The sequence below is a fragment of the Vulpes lagopus genome, chromosome 6 (assembly GCF_018345385.1).
Source record: "Vulpes lagopus strain Blue_001 chromosome 6, ASM1834538v1, whole genome shotgun sequence".
Lineage (NCBI taxonomy): Eukaryota > Metazoa > Chordata > Mammalia > Carnivora > Canidae > Vulpes > Vulpes lagopus.
In genome coordinates, this window is record NC_054829.1 from 24768585 (window position 1) to 24796219 (window position 27635).

General features: G+C 45.0%; 3 protein-coding genes across 20 annotated transcripts in view; 1 reads left to right on the forward strand and 2 right to left on the reverse strand.

Annotated features, from left to right (window-relative positions):
• TTLL5 (tubulin tyrosine ligase like 5) overlaps positions 1–5464 on the reverse strand; it is a 268339-nt gene extending 262875 nt beyond the window's left edge. For 15 of the 16 annotated variants that reach the window (XR_005988409.1, XR_005988410.1, XM_041758913.1 and 12 more), the window contains exons 1-2: positions 5331–5464; positions 3828–3996 (exon numbers count right to left, since the gene is read on the reverse strand). Coding sequence is in view for 13 of the 16 variants with exons in the window: in XM_041758913.1 (XP_041614847.1) it covers positions 3828–3901 (74 nt within the window). In the remaining 3 variants the exon portion in view is untranslated. Of the gene's footprint in view, positions 1–3827; positions 3997–5330 lie in introns of those variants that run through there. The other variant, XM_041758917.1, reaches the window with a different exon arrangement.
• Positions 5465–5875: 411 nt separating this feature from the next.
• On the forward strand, positions 5876–14667 carry ERG28 (ergosterol biosynthesis 28 homolog). 2 transcript variants are annotated; one of them, XM_041758926.1, is made up of 5 exons: positions 5876–6007; positions 8535–8698; positions 10857–10951; positions 13694–13812; positions 13941–14667. In XM_041758926.1, exons 2-5 carry the CDS (start codon positions 8566–8568, stop codon positions 14137–14139), a joined length of 546 nt encoding a protein of 181 aa, XP_041614860.1. In that variant the 5' UTR covers positions 5876–6007; positions 8535–8565; the 3' UTR covers positions 14140–14667. The 2 variants fall into 2 exon arrangements, with proteins under 2 accessions (XP_041614860.1, XP_041614861.1); XM_041758927.1 differs by having other exon boundaries at positions 10857–10947.
• Positions 14668–16733: 2066 nt separating this feature from the next.
• FLVCR2 (FLVCR heme transporter 2) overlaps positions 16734–27635 on the reverse strand; it is a 52529-nt gene continuing 41627 nt past the window's right edge. Inside the window, exons 5-10 of one of the 2 annotated variants that reach the window (XM_041758923.1) lie at positions 27508–27611; positions 24523–24633; positions 23317–23422; positions 23051–23162; positions 22397–22456; positions 16734–18487 (exon numbers count right to left, since the gene is read on the reverse strand). In XM_041758923.1, the coding sequence (XP_041614857.1) occupies positions 18450–18487; positions 22397–22456; positions 23051–23162; positions 23317–23422; positions 24523–24633; positions 27508–27611 (531 nt within the window). In that variant the 3' untranslated portion in view covers positions 16734–18449. The remainder of the gene's footprint in view (positions 18488–22396; positions 22457–23050; positions 23163–23316; positions 23423–24522; positions 24634–27507; positions 27612–27635) is intronic. The other variant, XM_041758922.1, reaches the window with a different exon arrangement.

Consider the following 27635-nt stretch of genomic DNA (forward strand, 5'->3'; position numbering starts at 1 on the left):
CTAACCAATTCCTTAAATAGAGTAAGATCCATTTAGCCAAAATTTGGGCTGCTCTCAAAAACTCACATGACCACACCCCTTAAAAAAGGTCATACTACAAAGCTCAGGGCCAAGTCAGACCCTCCCAACCCAAGTTTCAACAGATCCCCATTTTGAATGCACAGGCTGCCAGGCTACCAAACAGAACTGAGGCAGCCTTGAGACTTGGGATGAACTGCCAAAGTGTTTTAGTGAGGAAAAGCAAGGAACACTGTGCCTAGTTCATTTCCTGTTTTCTAGAACTGGAATGTGAATGCTTACTGTTCCTGCTTTTTGACCTGGGTAATAGGGCCCATTTGTGAGAAAGGTATTTATCAAAGGCACTTTTTAGCAAGAAGGATTTTTTGTGTGTGTGGTTTGCTTGCTTTTTAATCTTAAACACCTGTAAAATGCAGGCATGAGGCCAGATGATTCCTAGGATCTCTTCCAACTGTAATTTTTCCACTATATTTCTAAGTTAGAGGACAGTTAGAGGAAAAAATAGGCAGCCTAAACTGCAAAGTCTTGGACAGAAACTCTGGAAATTAGCCAAAGTTCCTTGTCAATCTAGCACTAGCTATAAACTGGACCACGGTGCCTTCCTACTTACAAACAATGGATTACTGCTACAAGTTAAAATGCCTGATGAGGGTGAGGAACACAATAAACAGATACATGGCTGAGAAGAGCCAAGGCCCTAGCTATGCTATTTGTGGAAAGCCAAATCCCTGTCAGAGAAATCCTTCTACTTACAACCTATGAAAGATAAAAGAGGTGGTAGACACATTATGAATTCAGTGAGGCCAACTAAAATACGCTTAAGGTATATGCTATATTGTCATTAAAAGCATGCTCCCACCAGGTGGTGCTAAAGGCAAAAGATTCAAAATAGTGAGGAAACTGAAAACTGGAACTTTTAAATTTTCATTCATACCAGAAACTGGTATATACTAAGAAAACATGCTCTTATAGGCATGAAAAAAACATAGGACTTGGATGCTTAATTACCGAAGTAGAACAGTTCAAGGTTCACTTCATTGAAAGCCTAACAACATTGTGGTTCTTAAGAAGCAATTTCTTAATTGAGTGGCTCAGCGTTTGCACGTCTGCTTTCAGCTCAGGTCATGATTCTGGCGTCCTGAGACATAGTCCTGCATCAGGCTCCCTAGAGGGAGCCTGCCTCTCCCTCTGCCTATGTTTCTACCTCTCTCTGTGTGTCTCATGAATAAATAAAATCTTAAAAAAAAAAAAAAAAAAAAAAAAAAAAAGCAGCAGCAGCAGCAGCAGCAGAAGAAGCAATTTCATGCAGCACATATATTATTCACTCCTGGGATCTAGCCTACATAACTCAAAGCTTCGAGGCCTAATTCATACCAATGCCCCTGCTGGAAATGCCTTCCCCACTTCTGTGCACTTGATCCCACTCTTAGGCAGAGGACATCCTGCCATCCCCATGGAGCCTTCCCCCAGCTCCAACAGCCCACAGTGATGTCTTGTCTCTGAACTCCTGTAGTACTCACTGTATAATCATTTGTTGTTGATCTTTTTTTCCCCCAATTATACATTCATGAGCTGCTATAAAGCTGGCTTTTATGATAGGAAATGAAATTAAGGCCTGGAACGAGTTGATATAAGGTTTCTTATATCAAGTCTTTCCACATCTGTATATAAATTTTTATTTCAGATCCCCTAGAAAAAGAGTCCCTTTAAATTTAGTATTGAAATAATGCCATGCAAAACAAGGATTGCCTGGATAGTTTCTAGTCCTAAAGTCCAGGACTGCCAGGCTTTAAACTTTAATACAGCCTTGGGATCTGAGCAGATCTAGCAGATGTCCATAGATATACATCTTTAGATGATTTAAGGCCTTATAACTTCCAAAACTTTAAAAATGTAAGCATATTACTCCAAGTGTAAACAAGACTGACTTAAGATTCCTAATGTATATAATAAGTGTCTGGTAGACAAGACATGAGTTGATGGAACATTCACAATCAAAAGTCAACAGCAGGAGTCTGAAAGGAAGAAGAGCAAAAAAAAAAATCTATGAATCTGGACTAGAATTACACCTGTATGTTCACTAACTTCTACTAGAAATTTAGCCATTTCTCAATTATGAATATAGGCAACAAAGCATTATCTGTATCTTTTGAGTCTGTCTGCATTATAGATTTTTTTATACCATATTTCAGTTGTTGCAAATATCTCAAAATATCATTTACATTTATCAATACTTCTAAGTTAGGCAGTTATTAAATGCCACTAGACTACCTATGGTCACAGTATTCCTCATCTGGTGTGATGAGGCTGGACAACGATTTGGCAGCTCTCCTCCCAAACAATCAATCAGCTGCCAGATGGTACCCATCACAGTGGTGGTCCAGACACTATGATTCTTCCCAATATTCCCCACTTTTAAGTGCTAATCAAAGACTAGCCCCAAAGGGTCGGGGTGCCTGGGTGGTATAGTTGGTTGAGCATCTGACTGTTGGTTTCCACTAAAGTCGTGATCTCAGGATGGTGAGATCAAGCCCAACTCTGAAGAGCACTAATAAAAAATATTCATGAAGTAAAAGAATGATCCTGAAATTAGACTGATGCTCGCAAAAATCAAAAATTTCGTGAAATAGGGAAGAGGCAGCACACAGAAAGCAAAAAGTCACAAGAGGATAAAGTGACCAGACGGAATTATCCATTTAATTATCCTGAATAAGACTGACCCAAATATAATGTCAAAGCTCTATTATTTTCTATGACCTAACAGTGATGGAAGCCTTTCCCCAAAGCTATATGAATGCTTCAATACATTAAATAATGTAACCTTCTACTTTATAATAAGAAATCCACTTTAAATTCAATATTAAAGCTAGTAACAATACTGTCTTAACATTTGTATGGCACTTCATCATTTATAAAGCAACTTCATACATATCATTCTATTTGATCCTAACCATACCCCTACAAAACAGCCTGAGAGGTATTATCCCCACTTTTCAGGTTACATAGCACACATGTGTACCTAAGGGGATTCACAGAGAAGCTTAAAAACTAATCTTAACTTTAAGTCAGACTGTCTCTTTGTTCTCTGTGTCAAGTAATAATGTTCAAAGAGGCAAAATAGCAGGTGCCTCAAAATCCAGGAAAACCAGGTCTGAATTTCAATCCATCACTCACACTCTCTGAACCCCTGAAAAAGTTCTTTGATCTGTGTGAAGCTGAGCTTACTAAAGTGGGAATAATAACATCCTCAGATTAAATGAGACACATCAGTTAAAGCCCTTACTGTCATCTATGCTAAATGATAAGCTGCACTTATTACCATCATTCATTTTTATTATTATGAGAATCCAGCAATCAAAAAACTAGAAGATCTCAGGAAAGCAATGTGGTCCAATGGCACAGCACAGGTCATAGAATTCTAACGTACTGTCCCACAGCTATTCTGGTACATACTATTTTCTATCATTGTAAGGCTTTTGAGAAAATAACTTATCTCATAGATGTTGGAGACCTCCTTTGCTTTAATATCTACAAATTTAAAAATCTCCTATGTTAGGAGCTCCAGTCAAGAGTTCACAAATAGCAATATCTAGAGCCAAGATTCACTCATGAACCCAGAAAGAGAACCTTATCTCATTTCAGATAGCCAATGGTGATCAACTCATAATATTTTGGTTTAGTTCGTGGCTAGAAAATAAAACCAGAGTCAGACTATACCAAGGAAGAATGAGGTAAAAGAAGGTTTAAGTAAAAGAGAGTTATTTTCCACCCTAAAGGCAAAGGGTCAAGGCAGTCTTGCTCTTACTTACTCTTGGCTTACCACCTCCTCATCCTCTGAGGATGATGCTGTTTCCTCCAGGTCCCGGGCCATCACGACTGGCATTTCCTTTAGGGTTTGTCATGCAGTCAGCAGACGGGGGCCTCAGGGACCTTTCCTTGAAGATTCACTGGGTCAAACAATTTAGGTGGCACGGATTCCTGCAAGAAAGCCAAAGGATGTGAAACATAATGCCATTTTCTACTTGGTGATTATTGCTATTGATCTTCCATGCAACAAATATGAGTATTTACCTAAATGGTGTGCAACATCTAGAAGCTTACCTTCTATCACAGTGCCTCTCATATGCCACAAAAATCAAGGCTTTTTTCAAACATACCGTCTGTCCTTCATGTATTTAAAGAGCTGTTACTCAGTTTGAGCTTTTCAATTTTCTCATATATACTAAAACTAACAAAAATTAGCTTTTTAGAAAAGTCTGAGGTAGGTGGATGACTGCCCAAAAACAGACAGACCCCTTGCTGGAAAAACTTGCTTTTTTTTATTTTAAAAATAAAAACTCAAGATATACAATGCTTGAAAATATTTCTTTAGACTCTAGGACAAGCATACAGGTGAAATGCCCTCATACTTCACTAAAACAAATTTGAGAGTGTTTGGAAGGACAGTTTTGTTTTGTTTTCAGCTATTTATGACCTTGATTCAGGAGAATATACTAATCTTATAGTTTAGTAGTTAAATTTGTTTTAGTGAAAACACTCTCAAAAATCATTCTCCATTACTGAAAATCACAAACTATGATTTGACTCCCAAATAGACCTTAAAATTAGGATATTTCTAAGTTAAAATATTTTTTTGCATCCGTAAAAAAAATACACGTTCGTTGTGTTTAAGGATGGGATTGAAATTACAGGTAAAGAAAACGAAAACGTTTCGATGCCCATAACCCTATTACTCCGACATAACCATGTGATGTCTATCTTTGCAGATCTCATTTTTCTATACATTGAAAATATGATAAAGATCGTCAACAAGACCAAAAAAAAAAAAAAAAAAAAAACCTGGCAATCCCGGTAACGATCCCTACAGATCCTCAGCGGAACGGGCAATATCTAACAACTTCAAAGAAGATGTCCTTCCGAGGATTCCCAACGGGATTTCTCGATCTTTCCCAAAGTGTTGGGAAGTCCTTTCAATTAAAGCACACGAAACCTCCCAGGGAGGAAGGGATGCCAAACCCGTTCCAGGCTGCCGGCCGAGCGGAGAAGACGGCGATCGGGAGAAGATTAAGGACACTCGCCCGAGGAGCGTCCCCGCCCTAAAGGGATCAGCCCCGCGGTCCCACCCCCGGCAGGTCCTCAGATGCTCCCCGCGGGAAGGGCAGGGGGGACTCCGCCGCGGCGACTCAGCCCAGCGCGCCCGGAAACCAACAGCGGCTCCCGGACCCCGAGAGGGAAGTGCAGCGGCCGGCGCCCGCCCAGACTCGGGAGCTCCCCTCCCTCGCGGAGCGGAGCGCGCCAGCGCAGGCGTTTACCTGGCTCATCTTCCCATGGCTCGGGGCCGGCCGGCCGGCGGGGACCGCGCTCTGCGCCTACCTCCCTCCTCCTTCCCCAGCCGGGCTCCCGGCCGCCGCCGACCGCTGCTTCCCCCGTTACTACAACAACCAACCAGCAACCGCCCGCTCGGAGCCACTGCGCAGGCGCCCGCCACCCCGCGCTTAAAAACGCTCGGCTTTGGGCGCGAAGGAATGTCGTCACTCGGCTTTGGGCGCGAAGGAATGTCGTCACCGCCGCGCCGCGCCGCGCCGCGCGGGCGCAGAGCTTTGCTCTCAGCCAGAGTCTCGGCTTCTTTTTTTTTTTTTCCGCTCTTTCTCCCTCCACTAGCCTCCAGCGCCGGGGTTCTTGCGCCACGGCTCAACCGGACGGCTCAGCGGCGCGAGTGGCGGTACCCAGGGTGAAGCTCGGGCATCGGCAACCACTGATTGGCAGTAAAAGGGTTCACGCCCCATCTCCTGCTCGAGCACAACCGGAGCCGCCAATCAGAGCGAGGACTGACGGCAACGACCCAATCCTGGAGCCGGGCTGTGGGCGGGGGCGAGGACAAATGGCTCAGGTGGGCTCCTCGCTCGTTGGGCCTCTTTTGGAGCTTGGCTGCTGCTGCCGGGGCTCCCGCTGGTGCTGCCCGCTGCTGTGCTGGGGATCCGGTCACCAGGTACGGACAATGTGGGGGAGAAGAGGGAGGGAGGGACGTGTTTGTGTGGCATCTGACGGAAAGGATCCAGGGAGCCTGGAAAAATGGAGGCGAGACCAAGGGTTGGAGAGACCTTGAGACGGGGGAGCTGGGACTGTGAAGATGAAGAAGGGCTTGGTAGGCTGGACGAACCAATGCGCGGGTGAATGGATGAGCGGCTACTCTGAGCCCAGGGCAAGGAACCTTCACTTTCTCATGGGATAACCCTTGAGATAGGTTTTTTGTTTTTTGTTTTTGTTTTTGTTTTTTTTAAAGCTCCATTTTGGAGATTTCTCACGCAGGGTCTCACAGCTACAAAATGATTGTTGGAAGGGTAGGAACCTCCCTCCTGACTAGTTTTAACACCACACCTTTCCTGGGCCGGGCCAGGGCAAAATTGGAGAACAGATGTTGGGTACTCTAAGAGGCTCTAAAGCTTTGGGGCAAATGGGGGTGAGGATTCTGGTAGAGCAGATCGGAAGAGTGCTCAGGCTCTGCCCTCATCAGCCATCTGTTAGGATTTCTAAGTGCTTCCGTAGAATGGGCATAAGTTCTCTCAAAGAAGGGGGCTATCCATAAGGCGTTTCTGACCTTGGGAGGAGAAAGCCTGAGTCTCCTATTGAGAAATGGTGAGAAAATAAGAAGGATGGGGGGGGGGGGGAGGTGTCTTGGCCCATGCCATGACCACTTCTGATCTCCAATAAAGCTCTGTTCTCTCTGGACTTCAATAAGATCCATTGTTGTCATCTACCGCTCCCTGAGGGATTCCTGCTTCCTCCTCTAGAGCTCCTTTTTTTGTTTCTCTATTTTGTTTTCTTTTTAGTGCTTCACACTGTCTTATGCCATGGCTGACTTTAATATCGATTTCAGCTGATCATACTGAAACTTGTGCCACAGTGACAAAGGAAGCCTGATGACTTATCGCCACTTCAGGCCCAAGAAGTTAACCTTACAACAGATGAACTGTGGGGAAAGCAAAAAACAACCCCCCCCCAAAAAAAAAAAAAAAACTACAATGAAAATGAGAAGTAGTAGTTCTGTTCTTAAATTCTTTATCCACGAGTTTTATTTAAATCAAGTTGATTGAAATCATTGCTCCTCAAGGATTCGTGTAAGCTTTTTTATTTTTTAAACAAAAAGTACATAACGTAATTGGATTTTGTATACAACTTCAAGGCAGAAGCGTATATAGTATACTTAGTCTTTGAGAATAGAAACTTCATCAAAATATTCTCAGTGAGGCAGTATGGCAATATAGAATCCAACAGCATAATTTGAATCTCAGCTTTGCCACGCATAAGCTGTGTAACTTCAAGCAAATCACTTAATCTCTTAATCTCTCCGTGCCAACTCTCATCTGTCAAATGGAAATAGTAATAGTGCCTACCCACCTTGTTTAGGGATTAAATGAGATAATATATACATGGCATATACAAGTGCATGATAACTGTTAGCTGTCATAATCTCTCTTTTTTTTAAAGATTTTATTCATTTATTAATGAGAGACATAGAGAGAGAGAGAGGCAGAGACACAGGCAGAGGGAGAAGCAGGCTCCATGCAGGGAACCTGACGTGGGACTCGATCCCGGGTCTCCAGGATCACACCCCGGGCTGAAGGCGGCGCCAAACCGCTGGGCCACTGGGGCTGCCCTGTCATAATCTCTCTTGCAACCCAACACCAACATTACTGTTTCCTTCTCCATTCAATTTTCATGCTTGTTTTCAAGTCACAAAAGTTTAACTTTTATTTTGTTCTAGCTTATGGAGCATGAGTGACCTGAGAGCCAGAGTAGAGAACACCTGAGAGTGTAAATATTGCCATCACTCCATAGATCCCACTCAAATGTATAAGGCTTTTCTGTGCTTAGAAGGGTCTGTCATCAATAGCTAGACGGATATGTTAGTAGATTTATCATTACCTTGCGCCACTTGCATTATAAGAATGACATAAAAAACTAGGCTAGGGGTTTAGATATTAAAGGACTGATTCCAGCCAAGAGAAAACAGTTCTGATTTAGGCTACCATTGTGGAGAAGTTGCTTAGACAAAAATAAGTACCGTGCCACCTACTGCAAAGTATACTGTTGATTCACTGCTACTAGTACGAGTAAATATCAAGACCAGTTTCTCTTAGTGTCACACAAATCCATTTTATTACTTTATAGTAATATTTGTACACCTCCTTTTCGTTTGTTTCCTTTTTTTCTCCATTATTTTTGTCTGGCTTTACCATTTCCAGCCATTGCATTATTTAGCCTTTTTTACTCTAGGTACAGGTTAGCACCCTTCGATATAGGGCAAATATCCAAAGGCAGTGAACTAACCCTGTGAAGTAAGAATAGTATGTTAAGATAATGGAGGGTGGATGGGCCTTAGAGACTTGGAAAGGAATTTGCAAAGTGATTGCCCAGATAATTATGAGTGGGACGCAAGTTAACTACCCAAATCAGACAGCTTATGCTTGAAGTAGACTAACTGCTGTCTCCTGTTTTTTGCCTTTGTTCCCAAGGCAAAAAGCTTTCTCGGGTTGGAGGGAAGTCATGAGCCGTTTCTTGAATGTGTTACGAAGCTGGCTGGTTATGGTGTCCATCATAGCCATAGGGAACACGCTGCAGAGCTTCCGAGACCACACCTTTCTCTATGAAAAGCTCTACACTGGCAAGCCGGATCTTGGTAAGAAGTCAGAGAACTGCATCCTGTATGGGAGTGGCCTAATTGTGGTTCCCAGACCAGGCTATCCTTGAGAACTACCTAAGAAATTTAAAAGCAAACATCACAGGTACCTATTTTCTCCTCCAAACTTATTTCCTGAAATTTCTACACCAAGTGGGGCCCAAGTCTATTTTTTCGTAACCTCCCAGGTGATTCTGCTGCTGGCTAACTCGGGAATCCACTAGACTTTCTGGATAATAGACTTTCTGGATAGCACTTGGCCCTTTTTCCCCCAAGCTTGTCTGAATACCTTTTCATCCATGTTATACTGTCCTTTACATTTCACAGACAATACAAATGTATGACAAGGACAAGTGAGAAGATAGAGTTATTTGGTGACTCTGGGATGCCCAACTAGAAAGCGATAAAAAAGCTTTTCATATGATCTCAGCCCTCTTCAGAAGCAAGGCTGTGCCATGGTTTATTCCATGTTGCAGATAGGGAGTTACCAATCCAAGCTCTTCCCAAACACTGAAGAGTCCCTGAGAAGATGTCCAAAATTCCTCTGAACTGGTCTCCCAAAGTGAAACTGAGAAGGCCTCTGCTGGCCTTACCCAGTTTCCTGAGCCTCCCAGCTGAGAGTATTTTCACATTTCAGCTTGTGCTTCCTTGCACTGATGTGTGGGGTAGTGGTGTTTGAGCTGCAGCACCATTTCACGTAGCTGACAATTCTGTGTCACATTTATAGCTAACCCAGATTCGGGCTCTGACCTAGCTCATTTTTCTGTAACATCTCCATACAAAATGAATCTAAGTAGGCTAAGGCTCATTTTGAGCAAAGCTCAATAGGAGTAAAGTATCTGGAAAAGCTCCACTTTTCCCCCCCTCAAACACTGCCCTCTGCTGTGTAGATTCACAGGATTTTAGAGGTTATCTGACCTAGTCCTCTAGAATTTCACCTGATGCCTAAACTGGCTACAGATGATGAAATATTTCACTTTCGTGTGTCACTAACTAGAGCTATTTCCCCAGCCTTTTCATCAGAAGAGCTGTCAAACTGGTTTGACATTATAAAGAATGTAGCCTTCTGGGGCCAACCACTAGATATTTGGTTGCATATGAAATTTTTTCTCGCCTTACTACCATCTAAAGATCTTCAGGGTTGTGAAATTGGTATCACTCTCTGGTTTTCCAAAGGATGGAAAATCTTTAAAGCCCAAGTAAACATTCATAGGCCTTTCAGTCATCAGTCTTACCCTTGAAATTTCTCTTGCTCAATAGACCAGTAAAGGAAGTATCTTTGCTTTCACAGTTTCGCCTTTCCTGGCCACAGGATGCCTTAGATTGTACATTACAATCACCCAGGGAGAGAGTATTTTTAGAAAATGCATATTTCCAGGGCCTACCTCCAACGAGTATGATTTAATTGGTCTGGTACCCAGGTCTTGGTAATTTCATAAAACGTCTTTAGTTGCCTCTAATAAACACCCAGGGTCTAGGACCACTGTTAAGGTAGACTGTGATCAGTACTCACAGGGCAAGATACTTACTAAGAACAGAGTACCAGAACAAAGTCACCAAGAGCAAGGTGGCCTCAGCAAACACCAAAGAAGCAATGCTTTGTTCCAGTACCAAATGTACAGGAAACCTGCCCAGTTTAAGCTTTGTTCAAATAACATAGATCCGGATTCTGAAGAAGAGTTCAGTCTCTTCCACACCAGACTGAGCATTTAGATAGGTCTCCGGATTTTCAAGTTCTCTCCTGCATCAGCCTTGAAAGTTGACTGACCTAGGCATCTTATCTTAATGCACCACTGTCTGCAACATTCCCCCAAACCTGTCCCAATCCAGACTTGCTGAACTTTACCCACACCAGAGTGGCTTCCAGGACAGAGGTATAAACTGCTACATTCAGGAGTTATTACCTAAGTAGACTCTGGGTTTCTACTCTTGAAACTGCCCCCACCCAACTCTAGACATTTGAAGAGGAGCTGAACAGTTCTCATTCTTGAATTCCTTCCATTCCTACTAGTTCCCATGTATAGTACCAGAGCCTCCCCTCTGCCCAGCCAGAGAGTTCAGGCTGAGCAGTCTGCCTCTCATGAACCACCAGTGAAGTAAAGGAGTTTGGAGGGAATCCTAATTCTCTCCTCTCAATACTCTTTTCTCTGCTGTATAGTGAATGGCCTCCAAGCTCGGACTTTTGGGATCTGGACACTGCTGTCATCAGTGATTCGCTGCCTCTGTGCCATCGACATCCACAACAAGACGTATGTAAGGGAAGGAAAAGCCTTAGCATCCTTTTGTTGGAAATCAGGTGCTAGGCATACCCAGTGTGGTCCTCCCCCTGGAGGCTTGTTCATTTTCATGCATTAGCCCATAGAATATGGATAATAAAGGGTTAGTAGGTCCTATTCTTTCAAGGCCTATAATAATAATAATAATAATAATAATAATAAGTAATAGGCCTAACAGGTTTAAAGTTTGAAAATTCTTTAGAAGTGAATAGCAACTGGCAGTGTCATGATCCAGCAGCCTGCATCATACCCCTCTACTTCTTTACTAAAGAATCAGCCTTTCTTCTACTAAAGAAATAGAATAGTGTGCTCTTTTTAGAGCAGCCACCCACATATACCTTATTCTCACATTCCTCCTTAAGAAGTAGGAATGAACAGAAATCACAATCCATGAAAAAAGGAACCCACAAGTAAACCACCGTAAGCTTATGCAGAGTCAGTAGGTGAGAGTGAAAGGGAACCCAGGATTCCTATATTCTGCTTTTCTAGGGTACTCAGACTAGTGTGAAACAGTTGCAGAGCCTCTTGTCTTCATGCTATAACTGGTACTGGCCACTGGAGGGGGCTCGAACTCTCTTTCCAACTGTCCTCACCACAGTCAAAGCAGAAAGTTTGCTCAAGTCAGTGGCTAAGGCCACTAAAATGTCAACTTCACACTAAAATATTTTTCTGTCGTATCTAAACTTTCAGCATTTGGGAAAAGAGGTAATGATATTTACTGAGCACCTCTGATTATGCCAGGAGCTTTCATCTACGTGACCTTGATTAAGTCTCCTAGCCACCCTTGGAGGTAATGATTTTCATTCCTGAGTTTGCAGGTCTACATGTTAGAGGCCCAATTAATTTGAACTAAGGAAGACGGACTCAAGTGGGATTTGAAGCAGGGCTATTAACCCTGTGATCTCTCCAACTTTTTAAATTATTTTTTGAATTTGAAACTCTGGTTTGACTTGTGCTAGATTGAAATGTATTTTTGGAAGCAGTATGGTTTAGTGAAGCAGCCTAAGGCCCAAGAACGAAAACAAGAAAATGGGCTCTTGTCTCAATCCTGATAGTAACTATTTTTGTAGCTGCAAGCTCATTATATGGTTGACCCTTGAACAACATGGGAGTCAGGAGCACTGGCTCCCCACAGTTGAAAATCCGCATATAACTTTTGACTCCCCCAGAACTTAACTACTAATGACCTACTGCTGACCAGAAGCCTTACTAATAAGAATGTCAATCAAAACATATTTTGTATGTTGTATGTGTTATATAATGTATTCTTACAATAAAGTGAGCTATAGGAAAGAAAACATTATTAAGAAAATCATAAGGGAAAAAAAAGAAAATCATAAAGAAGAGAAAATACATTGACTGTACTGTATTTATCTTTTAAAATCCATGTATAAGTGGACCCATGCTGTTCAAGGATCAGCTGTTCACCTTCTCTGCATCTTGGTATCCTTATGTATAAAATGAACTAGTTTATCTGTTCTACCCTACCCCTCAGGGTGCCTGGGAGGGAGTGAGAATTAAATACTCCTTTGAAAGACTTTTACCATGATAAATTGATGATAGGCGTATCTTTCATTTGCTGTGCTTTTGGAGTAAGACTTATCTCATTATCACCCATTCATTTCCCCTTCTCCCAACGCAGGATAGCCACAAATGCTAGCTTCTGTTTGTTGCCTTTTTTACCCTGGGACTTTGGTATGGACTTTGGCCCATACTCTTCCGATGTACACTCTGATTCTATTTCCTCCTAATCCAGAAATTCAAAAACACCCATACGTTCATATTAACATAAATGTATTTAAAAAATGCACAGGAATGATAAAAATCAAATTTAACATATCAATTCCTTCTAGGGAGGCAGGGGAATGGGATCTAGGGGGAATAAGGATACACAGAATGCTTTAACTGCTATCTGTAATATTTTATTTCTTAGAAAAAAGAATCTGAACCAAAAATGTCAAAACATGATGGAACAGGGTGTTGGTTGCATACGGGTTAATTATAGTATTCTATGATCAACAATTTTTGTACGTTTGAAATATTTCCTAATTCTAAAAATTTCATAGTTTAAAAAAAAAAAAATCCAATCCAGTGGTCAGTCATCCTATAACCTATCTCTTCTCCACCTCTTAATCAGAAGTAAGGAATACATTCTTGGTCCATGAGGTTACCCCTGTGTTCTCCAACTGATCATTGTCCTAGGCTAAAACACAAAGTAACCAGCCCCCATGGCAAGAGCATCTAAAAGCCCCAGAGAGGTCCTCGCTGCTCATGCCCTTCGTTCTTAGGCATCCATCATATGAGCACTGATCAGCCACTGGCCGAACAGCTACCAGGTGGGCTTGGACTACAGAGCCAAGCCACTTTGAGTAAGTAGATTGATCCAGAAACGGCCTCTACTGCTAGGATGGCCATAACCCAGACTCTGCTTTGCTGGGGGCTGGCTTCACCACCTACCTTGCTGTGACTTGGAGATCCACTTTGGATGCCTGCACTGTTCTCCTCTCAGTCGAGCAGCTGAAACCTTCGATTTTGCCCTAAGTAAAGGGTAAATCGATGTGATCGAGCAGATGGGTCTTTCTCGGGCCCAAGTCTCCTTTTCCTTTAGCCATAGCCACATGGTGGGTTGGTATTCATGTGTGTGTGGAATCTGACCGCTGCTTTTCCTCTGCAATGAACGAGCGGGCCTTCGTTCCCATTCGTGTCTGCTCCCCTGTAGGCTGTACCACATCACACTCTGGACCTTCCTCCTCGCCCTGGGGCACTTCCTCTCCGAGCTGTTTGTCTTTGGGACTGCAGCTCCCACGATTGGCGTCCTGGCACCCCTGATGGTGGCAAGTAAGCATCCAACCCCCCCAGACCTCCCATGGGAACTGCACCCTAGGGCCGGGGCAGGAGAGCAGACATACAAGAGTGTGAGAAAGCTCTGTGCCTCTGTCAGCCACCAATCTTTTCTCTTATTTAAGGTTTCTCAATCCTGGGTATGCTAGTTGGGCTCTGGTACCTAGAAGTAGAGCCAGCCTCCGGACAGAAGAAGAGAAACTGAGGCCAGCGTCACCACCTCCAAGATTTCGTCTTCTACCGTTACTGTCCCCTTCCTTCATCTTCCCTCCTCTTTCATTTCTTCTTTTCTGTACCATCCTGAGCCCCCTTACCCACTGCTAGCCTTTTAGGTTTGGGGTTTTTCTTACATTTAAAAATTTGTAAGATACAACCTTCATACAGAAAAGTATATAACATATACATACAATTGAAAGAATCATTTTAAAGTGAATACCCTATACCTTCACCCAGATCAAGAAACCCAGTGTGTGCCCTTCCCCCACTGACAGCCTCTTCCAGGCTCCCTTTCCCAGCCCTCAGCTTCTTCCCTTTTCTTTTCATCCCTTCATCTGACTTATATGGTGGGAACATGTGAACTATGAAACTTAAGCTGCTGCATCACCCAGAGCAGCTGCCACCAAGGGCTGCTTCAGGAGGTCACCCTTCCAGGTTGGGCTCCTCTCTGCTACTGGACCCAAGACTCTGAACCATCTGAGGAACAGGCAATTCTAAGAAGGGCTCCCCTGTGAGTAAGCATGGCTCATGCTTGTGTCTACAAGTGGATCAGGGTTGGAAGAGTCTGGGCTGTTTTTAGACCTTCTGGTCAGCTGTATTTGTGTAACAAATTTTGTAATAAATAGAAAAACCCTCTGCTCGGATCAGTCCTTGTACTTTGACCTCCCCCAAGCCAAGAGCACTCCTTCCCTTCTCTGAGCCATAGCATAGGATAATCACAGCTTTTTGCTGATCAAGTATACCGTAATGAGTAGGACAGCTCAAGGACCCAGGAATGGCTGACTGCCTCTGGCCCTTCTTGTCACTTGTTCATTTCTCCTGAAGTCCAACCTGTCTCTCCTTCCCCACCTTCAAGATTCTGAGTTCACAACTGAACAGTCAGGAGCTTTTTCTTGTTTTCTTCCTAAGGAAGAAAGAAATTCTTGACAAAGCAAAGGCAGAAAACAGCACAGAAGAAACAGCTGCCTGACCATGGAAAGGAGAATGTGAATCCCCAAGATAAAGGACTGGAGCAGATAGTTGCCCTCCAAAGACAACTCTGAGGGGCTCCTTACTGGCTGGGCCCACACACAGTGTGTAGACCCAGGAACCCATTCATTATTTCCACCAAGTATTTATTGAACATTTAACTCCCTGCCAGACACTTGGGAAAGAGAAATGACAACCCAGGCAATGTCCTTGTTCCTGTGGCCCTAACACTGTAATCAAGGAAACAGCAGAGCAGCCCGTGAAAGAACAACTTCAGACAATAAGAACTCCGGAAAACAGGGTATTGTGATCAAGAAGGTAGGGGGTGGATGATTTAGATTATCAGCAAAGGCCTCCCTGAGGAGTTAGGAGCTGAGCTGAGCCTTGAATGCCCAGGCCTCAGGTGTCTTCATATGTGAGGCAGTCATTTAGGGTTGAGGGAGCAGCATCTAGAAGGCAGGAGCCAACTTGTTCGACTATGCTTCACACAGTGAAGTTAGGAAGTGAGAGGTAAGAGGTCAGGAAAGGAGGCAGGGGACCTGCAAGGGCACGACCGGAAGCTTGAAGTTGGGGATACTGAAGTGCATTTGGAAATTATGAGTTAAGGTTCTTTAGGTAAAAGAAACAAAATCATCTTAAACTAGCTTTAACAATAAAGATAACAGTGGCTCACAAAACTGAAAAACTAGGGGGATTACAGGCTTTAGGAATGATTGGATCAGGACCCAGCTCTGCCCTCCCATGTTGGCTTCATCCTCAGGCAGGATTCCTTTACGGTGCCAGAAGTGGTTGCAGCAATACCATGCCAGACACTCGCACAACACTACATCTAGAAAAATAGCTCAGTGGTACTGATTTTCCCTCGCTCACCAACTCTTGTCAGGAGGTAGTAAGAAAAGCAGTGACCTTACAGAGTTTAGCATGTGAGTATAGAGCCACATGGAGCCCACCTAAGAAAGTGAATAAAAGCACACATGATTTGGATTTGGATCCTCTAAGCACACATTATAGAAATGGAATTCCAGAAAAGCAAAGCTAAGACCCAAAGATCTAAAGAGATGACTTAGAGTAGAAGATGTTATGAGTATTCTGTTTCTTTAATAGCCAGGCTGGCTTCCTTTCAAGATGATTTAAAGTAGAATCTGTAAGGTCTCTCTCCAGCTAAGAACTACTGACAGATAATGGTGCCAGAATGCCACAGGCACAGTGCATTTTCTAGGATAGAAATCTGGTAGCAGCTGCATGTCCAAGCAACATCAGGTAAACCACAACTGGGAAGGGAGAAGTGGCAGTGGGTAGGACAGCTCAGAAGAAACGGTAACAGAATGGCCAATGCCGAAAGCATGGACTCTGGCCAGGCAGGACGGTGCAGTCATAGAACAAACACTTCAGCCACACTTTGAGGCTGAGCCAGAAACAACAGCGGGCTCTCTTATGAGCGGTCACCCTGGGTGGACTGTGTGCGTGTGTACATAGCACAAAAGGCAGGCAGGGTCACATGCTGGGTGGGGAGTTGGAAAGCACCACATAGGCCAATGTTCACTTTTACAGCCTTGTCTTTAAAGTGTAGCCTACTGGGATGGTAACATCTGTGTAAACAGAGGACCCGCCTCTGCAGCAGGCCACAGAAGCTGCTCCACTGGCCCCAGTCCCCTCCTGCACCGTCGTCCCAGGCCCCAGAAATGAGTGAGAATCTCAGGACTGCCCCAAGAGACACCTCTGCCCCCACCTAATGACAAGACCACTTGGAGAATCTTTTATTGTCTTAAAACATCTGGTATTACAAATAGAAAATACAAATTATGTTTATAAAGGAATGAATAATCTGGTAAACATTTTGTTAAAAAGCTTTAAGGAGCTGAAGAGTAAACACCTTTCTCCTTACCAGAAAGTAAGGCATGCTTTGTCTCCACCTCTCTTCCACTCCCCACTCAATCCCTCCACCAAGTGTGAACTTCTATTACATACAGAACATATTAAATGTCTGTACACACACGCGTGCGCACACACACATACACACACACACACACACGCCTCCCCTCTGGCAGTGGTCCAAGCACCTGGCTCTGCTGCCAACCCAGGCTGCTCCCAAATGCCAAGCCTGGGCAGTGGTCACAGCCAAACAGCACCATGGTCATGATCACAGCTGCTCAATCCACAGGATAAATTACTAAAATGTCTTATTTTCAGGGGACACTACCCCAGCCTGTGAGTAGAACCAGACAGCAGGCCAGACAAGACAGGAGGTCACCCTGAGTTGGTTTAAAGGGAATGCCTTTAAATTTACAATATCTGTTAAAAGATCATTGCTGGAAGGGGATGGAGAGAGGGGGGGATGAGGAGATGCAAATACTATCCCCTCCGGAGGCAGGATGCACATAATTCAAGTAGACTCAATTCCCATTTCAAGGGCCACCTTTCCTTCTGCTCCTTTCCTCTCATCTCAGAAGCATCTGTGAATTTCTCAGGGTAGAATGAAACAAGGTTAGTTTTCAGTAAAGGTTACAGGACAAAAAAAAAAAAAAAAAGGTTACAGGACATTGGCAGGGATTTCCCTCCCTTTGAAGAAAGCAAGCACTAAGGCCAATGGCAGAGTTTCTCAAGGCAGTATCCATGTGAAGGCATCAGGTGACTATGACATGCACAGAAGTCCTGGGCAGAGATTTTGCAGAAAAGAACTTTCCCATCCCCAAATCAAGCTACCAAATTCGGGCCTTCCCAAGTGCCCTCACACACCTACGTAGTTCACTCTCCCAAGTGGATTTCTCCTTCACGGCCACAGGAAAGTCTCTGTCAAGTTTATTGATGTTTGGTTTGATCAGCTCTTAGGAAAGGGTTTGGAAACAGACCCCAACCTTAGGGCAGGAGAAGCAAGGCCAAGTCCTGATGGGTTGGTTCTGATGCAGTGTTTCCTGATGGTGCTTTTCCACCCACAGAACATAAGCAGCCAGTATGGATGACCCCCAAATCACCCTCATCCAGAGTAGCTGCCTCTCCTTAGAACTGGGCTTCTAAGGGTCTTAGATACTAGAAAAAGTTAATATCCTGAATAAGCTTTCTTTCCATGATAATTTTGCAGGCTCTCTCCTGGCAGGATCGAGGTGAAGGGGGAAGACATGGTACCACCATTCTCCAGCAGCCTCTCCCAACACCAGCTCCCGCAACCTACAAGGGGGAGGGGGCAGGTATCTAGTGTGCATTTGGTGAAAGGTGCCATCCTCCCTAAATAGACCATGCAAGCTCTTGAGTGGGCTCCAGAAGGCAGAGGCACTGCCATCCAAGCCACAAATATTCCAGCCGGATCCCTCCCAAAGCTGCTCCAGTGAAGACCGGTGTGCGGGCAGTGAGCGCTGAAGGAAGAGGTGGGGAGTGCTTTCCATGGTCCCTGAGTCACCACCACCTTTTGCTCTCAGAGATTCTCAGACACAGTGGTGGGTGCTTTGCTGGTATTACTCTCTTCCTCCTCCTCTTCCTCTTCCTGGAGTTTCTGCAAGGCAAAACAAGCAGGCAGCCCTCTGGGTGAAGAGGTGAGGTACTCCACCCCGGGTTCGGACAGCTGCCTGTCCGTGACTATAATCAATGGGAAAATCAAGAGCCACAGGCCGCTCAGCAGCCCCAAGAGCAAATGAAGGGAAGTAGCAAAGCAGCAACCAGCCTCAGCCAGTGTGCCCTTTAAACACATTCACACTATCACAGCATCAGAGAAAAGCCAGAAAGTCCAGCTCTCTGTGACACCACGGCCACCCCAAACCACCTCACTCCAAGTGCCACTATTTAGCCTCCCTCTCGGGACTGAAACAGAAGCAGAGCCCACTCTCCCTCCCCATTCATAATGACAGCCTAAAAATTACCTGGACTGATCATCAAGTAGCTATCCAAAGTGCCAGGTCTACAACTTCCCCAGAATTTCGGACTACCTGCCTTTGGAGGCAGCCCCCAGGATGATGAATATTATTATAGTGTGCGTGGAATGGATGCCACAAAGAGGATTTTTATAAAGGCAAGATGCATATGAACACAGTGGCTAAAAATATGTATATATACTTTATGCCTAGAGGAGAAGACTTTGCGTCAGTTCGGCTTTGACTTTCTCAGGGAAAGATGGCCCAGGATTAGAAGGGTCCTCTGAGTCACACTTGTTTAGGTGGGTCTAGAATTAAATATGGCCTCGAAATGATCCTGTGGGGGCCCCTAGGTGTATGCTGTGCTTTGCTCCTTACCTCAAGCACTCATCTAGTTAGCGGGAAGGCCTTGGCACTGTACTGCTCCATCACCACTTGAGAGCTAAAGGAACATCTACAGACCCATGCCAACTGGACAAATGGTGCTTCTCCCCCACCAACTGTCTCAGGGCTAGTCCACGGCAGTACAACAGCTGTAGAAACCCAACCTGCCCATTCTCATTCTTGCCAGTTTGTTGGCACCAGGTCAGCCTCAGCCATGAGTAGCCTTCATTCAGTCCATGAGCAGCCTGCTTAAGTCAATCAGGCAGCCTCTCTCTTGTTGCTAACACACATGTGCACACACATGCCTCCCTCCACACACACCGGCCCCCCTCCAAAGCCATCACCTTGAAAGCATAACCAGAAACACAGATTAGTGAGGGCAGAAGTACATCCACTGTCTGGCCAAGAACCACCAACTGGAAGAAAAATGGAACCCCAAACAAGATTTTCAGCATCTAGATTAGTCATTAAAGCCAAGCTAAACATTGTTTCTTTTTACCAAAATGATTCAAATCATTTTGAACGATTTCAATCATTAATTCAAAAGATCAGCTCTGGCCACATCTATTGGGGGCCCTGTCTTCACCTAGCTCTGAGAATGAATTTATGTGCCAGTGGCCAGGCCTCAACGCTGACTGCCATGGGATGTGTGGAGGGATGCTCCGTGACAGCCCTGGCTCCAGTGGAGGGATGCTCCATGACAGCCCTGGCTTCCCTGGTGTCAGCCCACCAGGATCCTGACCTTCCCACAACAATAAGCCTCCCCAGCTGCAAGTGAGGTTCGAAGACACACAGTGAGTGATCTGGGGACACAGACTGTGGAGCACCATCCCCGGATTTGTCTCCTGCTGCTACTCCATGCTATTTCCAACACTCCATACAGAAGATGACTGAGCCAACAACTCCAACCTTGATTAATCCTGTGCACCAAGATACGGCTGCAGGAATAGTGAAATATTGGAACAACCTAAATATTAAATAAGAGGAAATGGACATACATATATGTAGATCCAAGGTAGTAGAATGACTGTGGAAAGGTTGTCAAACTACTGTTAAGTAAACAAACTGATTAGGAACCCCACCTGCTCCAGGAGACCCATAGAAAAGAGCCCTGAACTATGGGCTACAATGTTACTAGGTTATCTCCAGGTGCCTGGATTATAGATGACCTTTTCTTTCTTCCTGTTTGCCTATATCTGCCAACATAAACACAGATTACAAAGTAAACAGCAAAATCTTATACCCCTTGACACAATTTGTCACATTGCAAATTGAAACCTCCTCACAAGAAACCACTCCTGTTCCATTACGGGTACCTTTTTCTCAAGCTCACTATATGTTCCAAACCATTATGTTTCCTTGTACATGGCCCAGGTGAGAGCCCATCACCATGGCGCTAATGCCATGGTCCTCACACCAGTCTAGAGGATAGCATTTCTGCTCGAAGGCTTTCCCTGTCTCCCTGCTGAATTTCCTGTGCCAGGTTCCTCCCTCCACATGCTACCTGGGGCAGCCTGACAACTCCAGAGTATGATATCAGAAGACAAATAATAAACTAAAGCTTATCATCTGTCTCCCAACATGTGTCCTTATGATAGTAAATATACTCTTTCAGATACCGTTTTTGCCTTAGAAAATTGGCAAAGTTCTCCAAAACAATAAATCCTCAGGGTTGGCACTCCTCCACTGCTACAGCAATATAAATTGATAGGATTGATAATACCTTTCTAGACAACAGTTTAGCAATACATATCAAGATCTTAAAAATATGCATGACCGCTGATCCATTTCTCAAGGAAATACTGTGCTTGAGAACACGCACAAAGATTCAGCTTCTAGGACATTAATCAATATTGTTTATAATGATTGAAAACAACCTTAATGCCCTGCCATAATTAGAAGTATGTTGTAAAAGAATAATGACCTGATAAGGTGTTCACAACAAGTAAAAAAAGGAGATAGAAGATTTCCATTTTCATTTTAAAAATATTTACAAAAAAATAAAAATAAAAATAAAAATAAAAATAAAAAATAAAAATATTTACATATCCATATGTAAGTATATATGGATATATATATGCGTGCATATTGTATGTATATAGAGTCACATAGTAATTGCAAAAAAACTATTTCATCTGCAGGTGATGATGTTACAGGATTATTTTTAAATTTCGTATACTTTTCTGTATAAAATGTAAAAAATATATTTTTTAGTTTTCCTACAAAGAACCCGTGTTACCTCTATAACAGATTTCGGTGGTTTGTTTGTTTTTTAAGTAATATACTACCACTTTTCCTCCTCAGATTTGAAATTGCTTTCATCCTGGCTCAGATTTGATACCTAACATTTTGGTTAAAATACTTCCCAGCTGGCACATCTGGGTGGCCTTTGGCTCAGGACGTGATTCCAGAGTCCCAGGATTGGAGTCCCAACATCGAGTCCCACATCGGGCCCCTGCATGGAGCCTGCTTCTCCCTCTGACTGTGTCTCTGCCTCTCTCTCTCTCTCTCTCTCTCTCTCTCCCCCTCTCTCTGTCTCTATCTCTCATGAATAAATAAATAAAATCTTAAAAAAAAATACTTCCCAGTTGATGAGAGCAGATAGGGAAACCCTCTTCCATTCTAAATCATACTCCTGGTCCTCCCCCTTCTACCACCATCAGCTCCTACTCCCTGACTTGCACTTTTAAAGACTTAAAGAAATGCACTGGCTCCATCCCTCCATCCCCATGGCACTGCCTAAAGGACTGTAACATGCCCAGGAGAGCCACTGCCTTGTGGCCAGCACCACTGTAGTCAAGGTAGGCTCCCACCTTTCCAGCCACTGACCCCAAGCTGAGAGCAGTGGAACCAGGGTCTCAGGACTTGTCTCAGGATCCAAGGAGTGGGTGCTGCTCAGTAGACTGTGACAACAGTGATGTACTCTGGGGACCACAGCAGGGAGGCCAGGAGAAGGGAAGGAAGCAGAAAGAGTCCGGGAAAGAGCAGCACAAAAGCCATGCTGAACACCCACCAAGGAAATGCTTGGGTGCTATGTTTATGCGAGTGGAGCTGGTCTCACAGCCTCCAGAGGACCAGTCCACTCTGGGAGCCCCCTGGGCCCACCCATGCTGCCACATACTCAAACAAAGCCTGGGACCCAGCTCTCAGCCCAGCAAGCTTTCACATACTCACATTCTCAGGAGTTTCTTTGTTTGCTTTCTGCCTCCGAAGATCTGCCCTAATGAATGCTGAGGTCAAGAGATTGAGAAAGAACAACAAAGATAGAATCAATAAGCAGACCGATGTTCAAGCTCACCCAAGAGGAGGAGCCCTCATTTTATAAGGGTCACAGGTATCTCAGATCTACTCTAGATATTCCAGAGAGACAGAGGTTCCACTCGCCAACTTGACAAAGCCTCGGATCACTGATGTTCCTGACAGGCAGAAGGCAATGATGACATTGGCCTTCATTTACAGATCACTTATACTTGCTAGGGAGTTTTTGCACACATTGCTCTAATCCTCACAACAACTCCCATTTTATAGATTTAGGAAGTGAGCCTTCCAGAAGTTGGTCCACTTGTCCTATGTCAAACAGCTATGGAGGTCAGTGTCACATTCTGGGATGCAAACAAGAGTCTTTTGGCACCAAATCCCAGGCTCATTCCCCCAAAACACACTACTGCCTCTCAAACACATTTCCTAACAAGCCTTCCCCTCTGCGCCTCTGCATGTACGTCCCCGATCTGTAGGATCAATCAAAACACTAAGGCTCTCAAATCGCCAACAGCCTAAGCCCATGAGTAGCCTGAGAATCATCTTGTCTTGAGACCCCAACTCACCAGTGAGGGCTGCTCCAAGGGTGAGGAACACACAGAGAAAGATGTTCCCAGGCATGGTTCCATAGTTGTCAATAATCTGGCCCTGGGAGATGGTGAAGATGATTCCGAATACCTGGAGAGGTACAGAGAAGACTGGAAACAAGGGACCTGGCCAACTAGCCCATGGGATAACTGAGCTGCCATGATACAATGCCTGCAAGTAGGCCAAGTCAAGTAGGGAACAGAGAGCCACTGTTTTGGGGCCACCACCAAATAAAGAGCCCTACCTGGGCAGACACGTTCAGAAGGCCAGACGACATGCCTTCTGATTCTGGGTATGTCAGCTCCACAGCAAACTCAAATCCCAGCGGGAGGTAGCCAGTCATGAAGAAGCTGAAGGCCAGATCACAGAAACAAGGTGATGGAGAACTTCAAGAACAAGAAGGTGAAGGAGCCCACCTCGCCTTCTCCCTTAGAACTCCTGTTCCTGTTTTGTTTCTTGTCATCAAGACATTCAAGGCCTTTGAATAATCAGGCCATCCCCCCAAGTGGCCACACCCAAGAAAGAGATACCCCTACAAGTCAGGAAGAAGTTCCTATGTAGGCTTCTTGCTCAGGAGGCCCCTGGGGTCCCCTGCTTCTTCTGTCTGGCAATCAGTTACAACAGGGTCAGCATTTGCAGAAGGGCTAGGGATGCCTGCAGCTGAGAAATTCTGCATCGTGGGTCCCCAGGCTATGTGTTGCGAGTGGGAAGTCCCTGGACACTGAACAGCATCTCTATGCTCTCTAGGCTTGGAAGGAGGAGCTCAGAGCCCTCCTTTTTCCCTCTGGAGAGTCGCCAGTTGAGAAAGTCTCTGTCTCCCTGTCTCTCTCACACACACACACTTGTGTAGTGCCCACAGGACAATAACTGGAATGGGAAGCTAAGCAGAGACCCCTGTGGAAGGTGTGTCATTTCCTGTGCTTTCTCGTACAACTGGTCCAGAGCATTCCAATTATAATTTCTTATATCTGCACCACACTTCGTGCTGCTTTCACACCTGTGACTCTCCCACTCCTTGCAACAACTCTACAAGGCATGCTACCCTCATCTTCATTTCCAGATGAGGAAACCAAGGTTTTAGTGCAATTAGGGGACACATCTGTCATCTAAAGGTCAGCAGCAGAACCGAGACTAGGACCCAGACTTCCTGATCCCCAGCCCTATGCACTTTCTTTGACCCCACACTGTCCCAGGCAGAGCTACTAAAGACTCTAAACATTTCCTAGCCTCCCTGAGGTCTGTGAAGGACAGACTCCATCCCAATGGCACAGAAGCCCCAGGCAGCCTTTTGAAGTGCTTCAAGTAAACAAGACCTCTGGCTATAATTTTGACATCTTCAGGGGTCAATGAGAAGGCAACAAAGGGATCAGTGTTGCTTCCAAGGATGTCGGCAGCTCTAGGAGCCAAGGGATGCTGCTTCCCAGTTAAACAGATGAGAGGCAATACTTACCCCATCGTGCCAGCGGTGATGAACACTACCCACAGGTGTCCCAGGTTCAAGGTCAATGTGTACACCACCATGCCCACCACAGTCATGATGTAGACCACCAGGGTTGTTTCCCTGCAAGCAGAGGCGAAGAAGTTGAGTCATACACTTCTAACTATAACAGGATCATTCATTCATTCATTCATTATACAAATATCAATTGGGCATGTGCTGTGTGTCAAGCCCTCCACTGCGTGCCAGGACATCTGGTCTCACAGAACTTTCTGTCCATGAGGTTGATGGACACTGAACCTGTAATCACACAAATGGTTACTAAATTACACTGTGGCCAGTGCTACAAAGGGTAAGACCAGGAGAGTAGGAAACCATCCTGCTGCATGAGTTCTCCTCCTGCAGAACCTCTCAGCAATACCAAGCTGAACCACAAGAAAGAAGGGCACAACCCCCTTCTTTCCTCATCCTCCACAAAAACAAAAACACTCCACAGAACGAACAGCAGCTATGGTCAGGCAGCAGTGGCATGTGGGGCTACCCCAGGAGCCACCTAACTGCTGGTCTGCTGTGTCCTGAGACCCCATGGCCATGCTGGGCAATGATCTGACTTTTAGGTTCTCTGTCATCTCAGAGTTTTTCCTGTGCCAATGGCACAGATTTTTCACCAAACCTGAACTACTCCACTACAGACAGCAGAAATTAAGCAAGAATGTTCTCCAATCCTGAACTAAGTGCTTAACTCCAAAGCCAAAGTGAGAATGCTCTGCCCACTTCCTGTTACATTTCCCTTTGCCAGTCCTCTCAGAGGGACCATCAGCAACCTGCTGCTTTCTGTTGGGTATTTATCCCACCTCTGTCCTTCCGCACACTTCTCCCATATTGCCCACTCATCGCTCTGCAACAGCCCTGACTCCTGCAACTGGACCTGTGTTCCTCTCCCTGTCCTGCTTATTACAGGGTGCAGGCTCTGCACATCCCTCTGCCCTCCTGCCACAAAATGAAGACTCAGCAATGAAAGCTTAAAGCCTTCCCTCATCTCCCCTGAAGCCAGAAACACAGTGGGGGCACCAGCAGATATATACTATGGTTGAATCAAGTGAATCCTGCATTTATTAGGTGCCAGGAATTCTGTTAAGCACTCTACCTGCATTTATTATTTCACTCAAGCCTTGCAAAAGCCCTGCAAGAAATGTAGAACTAGCCTTAATTTTGCAAATGAGGAAACTGAGGCTCAGACCAGTTAAGTTACTTATTCAGAGTCACCCATTGAGTAAATGCAGAGCTGGGATTTGAAATCTATGCTGCTCTTTCTACTGCTGCAATACAGGATCTAGGACACTAATACACACAGATACACTACAGGGTTGCGTCTTTGGAAAAGCTCAAGGCCAGAGGCTACAAAGGATGCCCATCCCACTTGGTGCTTCAAAGCAGCTATTGAGGGTAGAGGAGCTTCCTTGTCCTCTACTGTACCTTCATCTAGTCCCACCCACGCCACAGAAGGCAACTTCATGGAGAAGTTGGCCACACAAGCTCCTCTTTTGCCACATTTGCTTAACCATAGCTTCATTTTAAACCACTGACTCATTTAGAAAAACTATATGTAGTCCCAGCCTCAAATAAAGAGACATAACCCACCCAATTTCCAGCCTCCAAACCAAATGGGACAAGTCTGGGAGTTGTCCTCAGGGAGAAGGAAACTGACACCAAAAATGACTAGATCACAGAGCTCTCATCCTTTCTCTGCCCGGGTCTTAGCCCAGGGAAGACATCTCATGCTAACTGCTGGGGTCAGACATCAGTGACACTAGGAAACAGTGGCGTCTACATTCTCAAGTGTGCCCTCAGCCCTTTCATCACTGTATTTTCTAGTTCTTCTAAGTCATCTGGCTGCCCACAGCCCAGCCAGGCTGATGTTCCAATCCCTCCCTTCTCCAGCCACAGAGCGAGCCCTGGAAAAAGGGACACTGCTGTTCACTGGCTTGGAGGTGGCCAGTCCTCACTGCTCTCATGCCTGGCTGAAGCAAGCCACTGACAGATGGCAGAGACGAGATGGCAGCCAAGCTCTACCAGCAGTCATTAAGCCAAGCCAGACTCCACATTGTATTCAGCCAGGCGGCCACATCCTCAGAGATGGCCTCAATTGCCCTTTATCTGGGGCAGCCAGAGTGAGACCTGGTCTGACCAGAGCCTCACAGAAGCGAGTCTGTGTGACAGGGAACAGGTCCACCACTGTCTGTCGCCTCCAGACACTGCATGCACAGCACTGGAAAGAAGCAACAGGAAGAGAAGGATGTTGAGTCTTCATTCTCCAGAGCCTTTTCTCCAAGCCTGGCTATTGAATTGAGGCACCCGGGTGGCTTGCCTTTTTGCTTTTTACAAATGCAGTTTCCCCTACTGAATTGGCATCCATGATAGTGGAGCCCAGGAATCTATTTTTAATAAGCATCCTGGATTAGCATGGCATATGCTAAAATCTTAGAAAGACTGCTGTGGGCTCCTGGAAACACATTGGGCATTCAGGCCCAAAGTACATCACAACATTTATGAAAGAGGTATAAGCAGTTGCAAGATGATACAATGTAAACCAGAGCAAGCACAGACATCTTGGTCTACCCATGGGGTCCAACAGGAAACTGGGGAATGGGGCAGAGGATCACTTCCTCATCACCATTCTTTGGGGTTTTCATAAACTTTCCAACTGCTGGCATTTTTCTACCTTCATTTTCATTTCTCCCTCACCTGTCCCTTTCACAAACTACATGGGCCGGGGGGAATGTTCGTGCTAGGCCTTGTGTCCTCCATCTCTAATCTTACCAAGATCCTCATGGAATGGGTACTATTTCCCTCACTTTATAAATGGAGAAACTGAGGCTTAGAGAAGATTAATGTGGACCACTTGGCCACTGAGACTCCCAGCTGCTGCACCCAAACCTTTGGAGCCATATTGCTTGAGTTCAAAACGTGAGTTCAGTCCAAGAGGAGGTCACTTACTTGTAGGTTTTAGACCTATCCAGCCAGATGCCTGAGATCACAGCCCCAAGCATTCCTGCAATGACGATGGTCAGGCCGATTCTTCCAGCATTCACTTCTTCCCCCTGGGAAAACCACAACCCCAACGA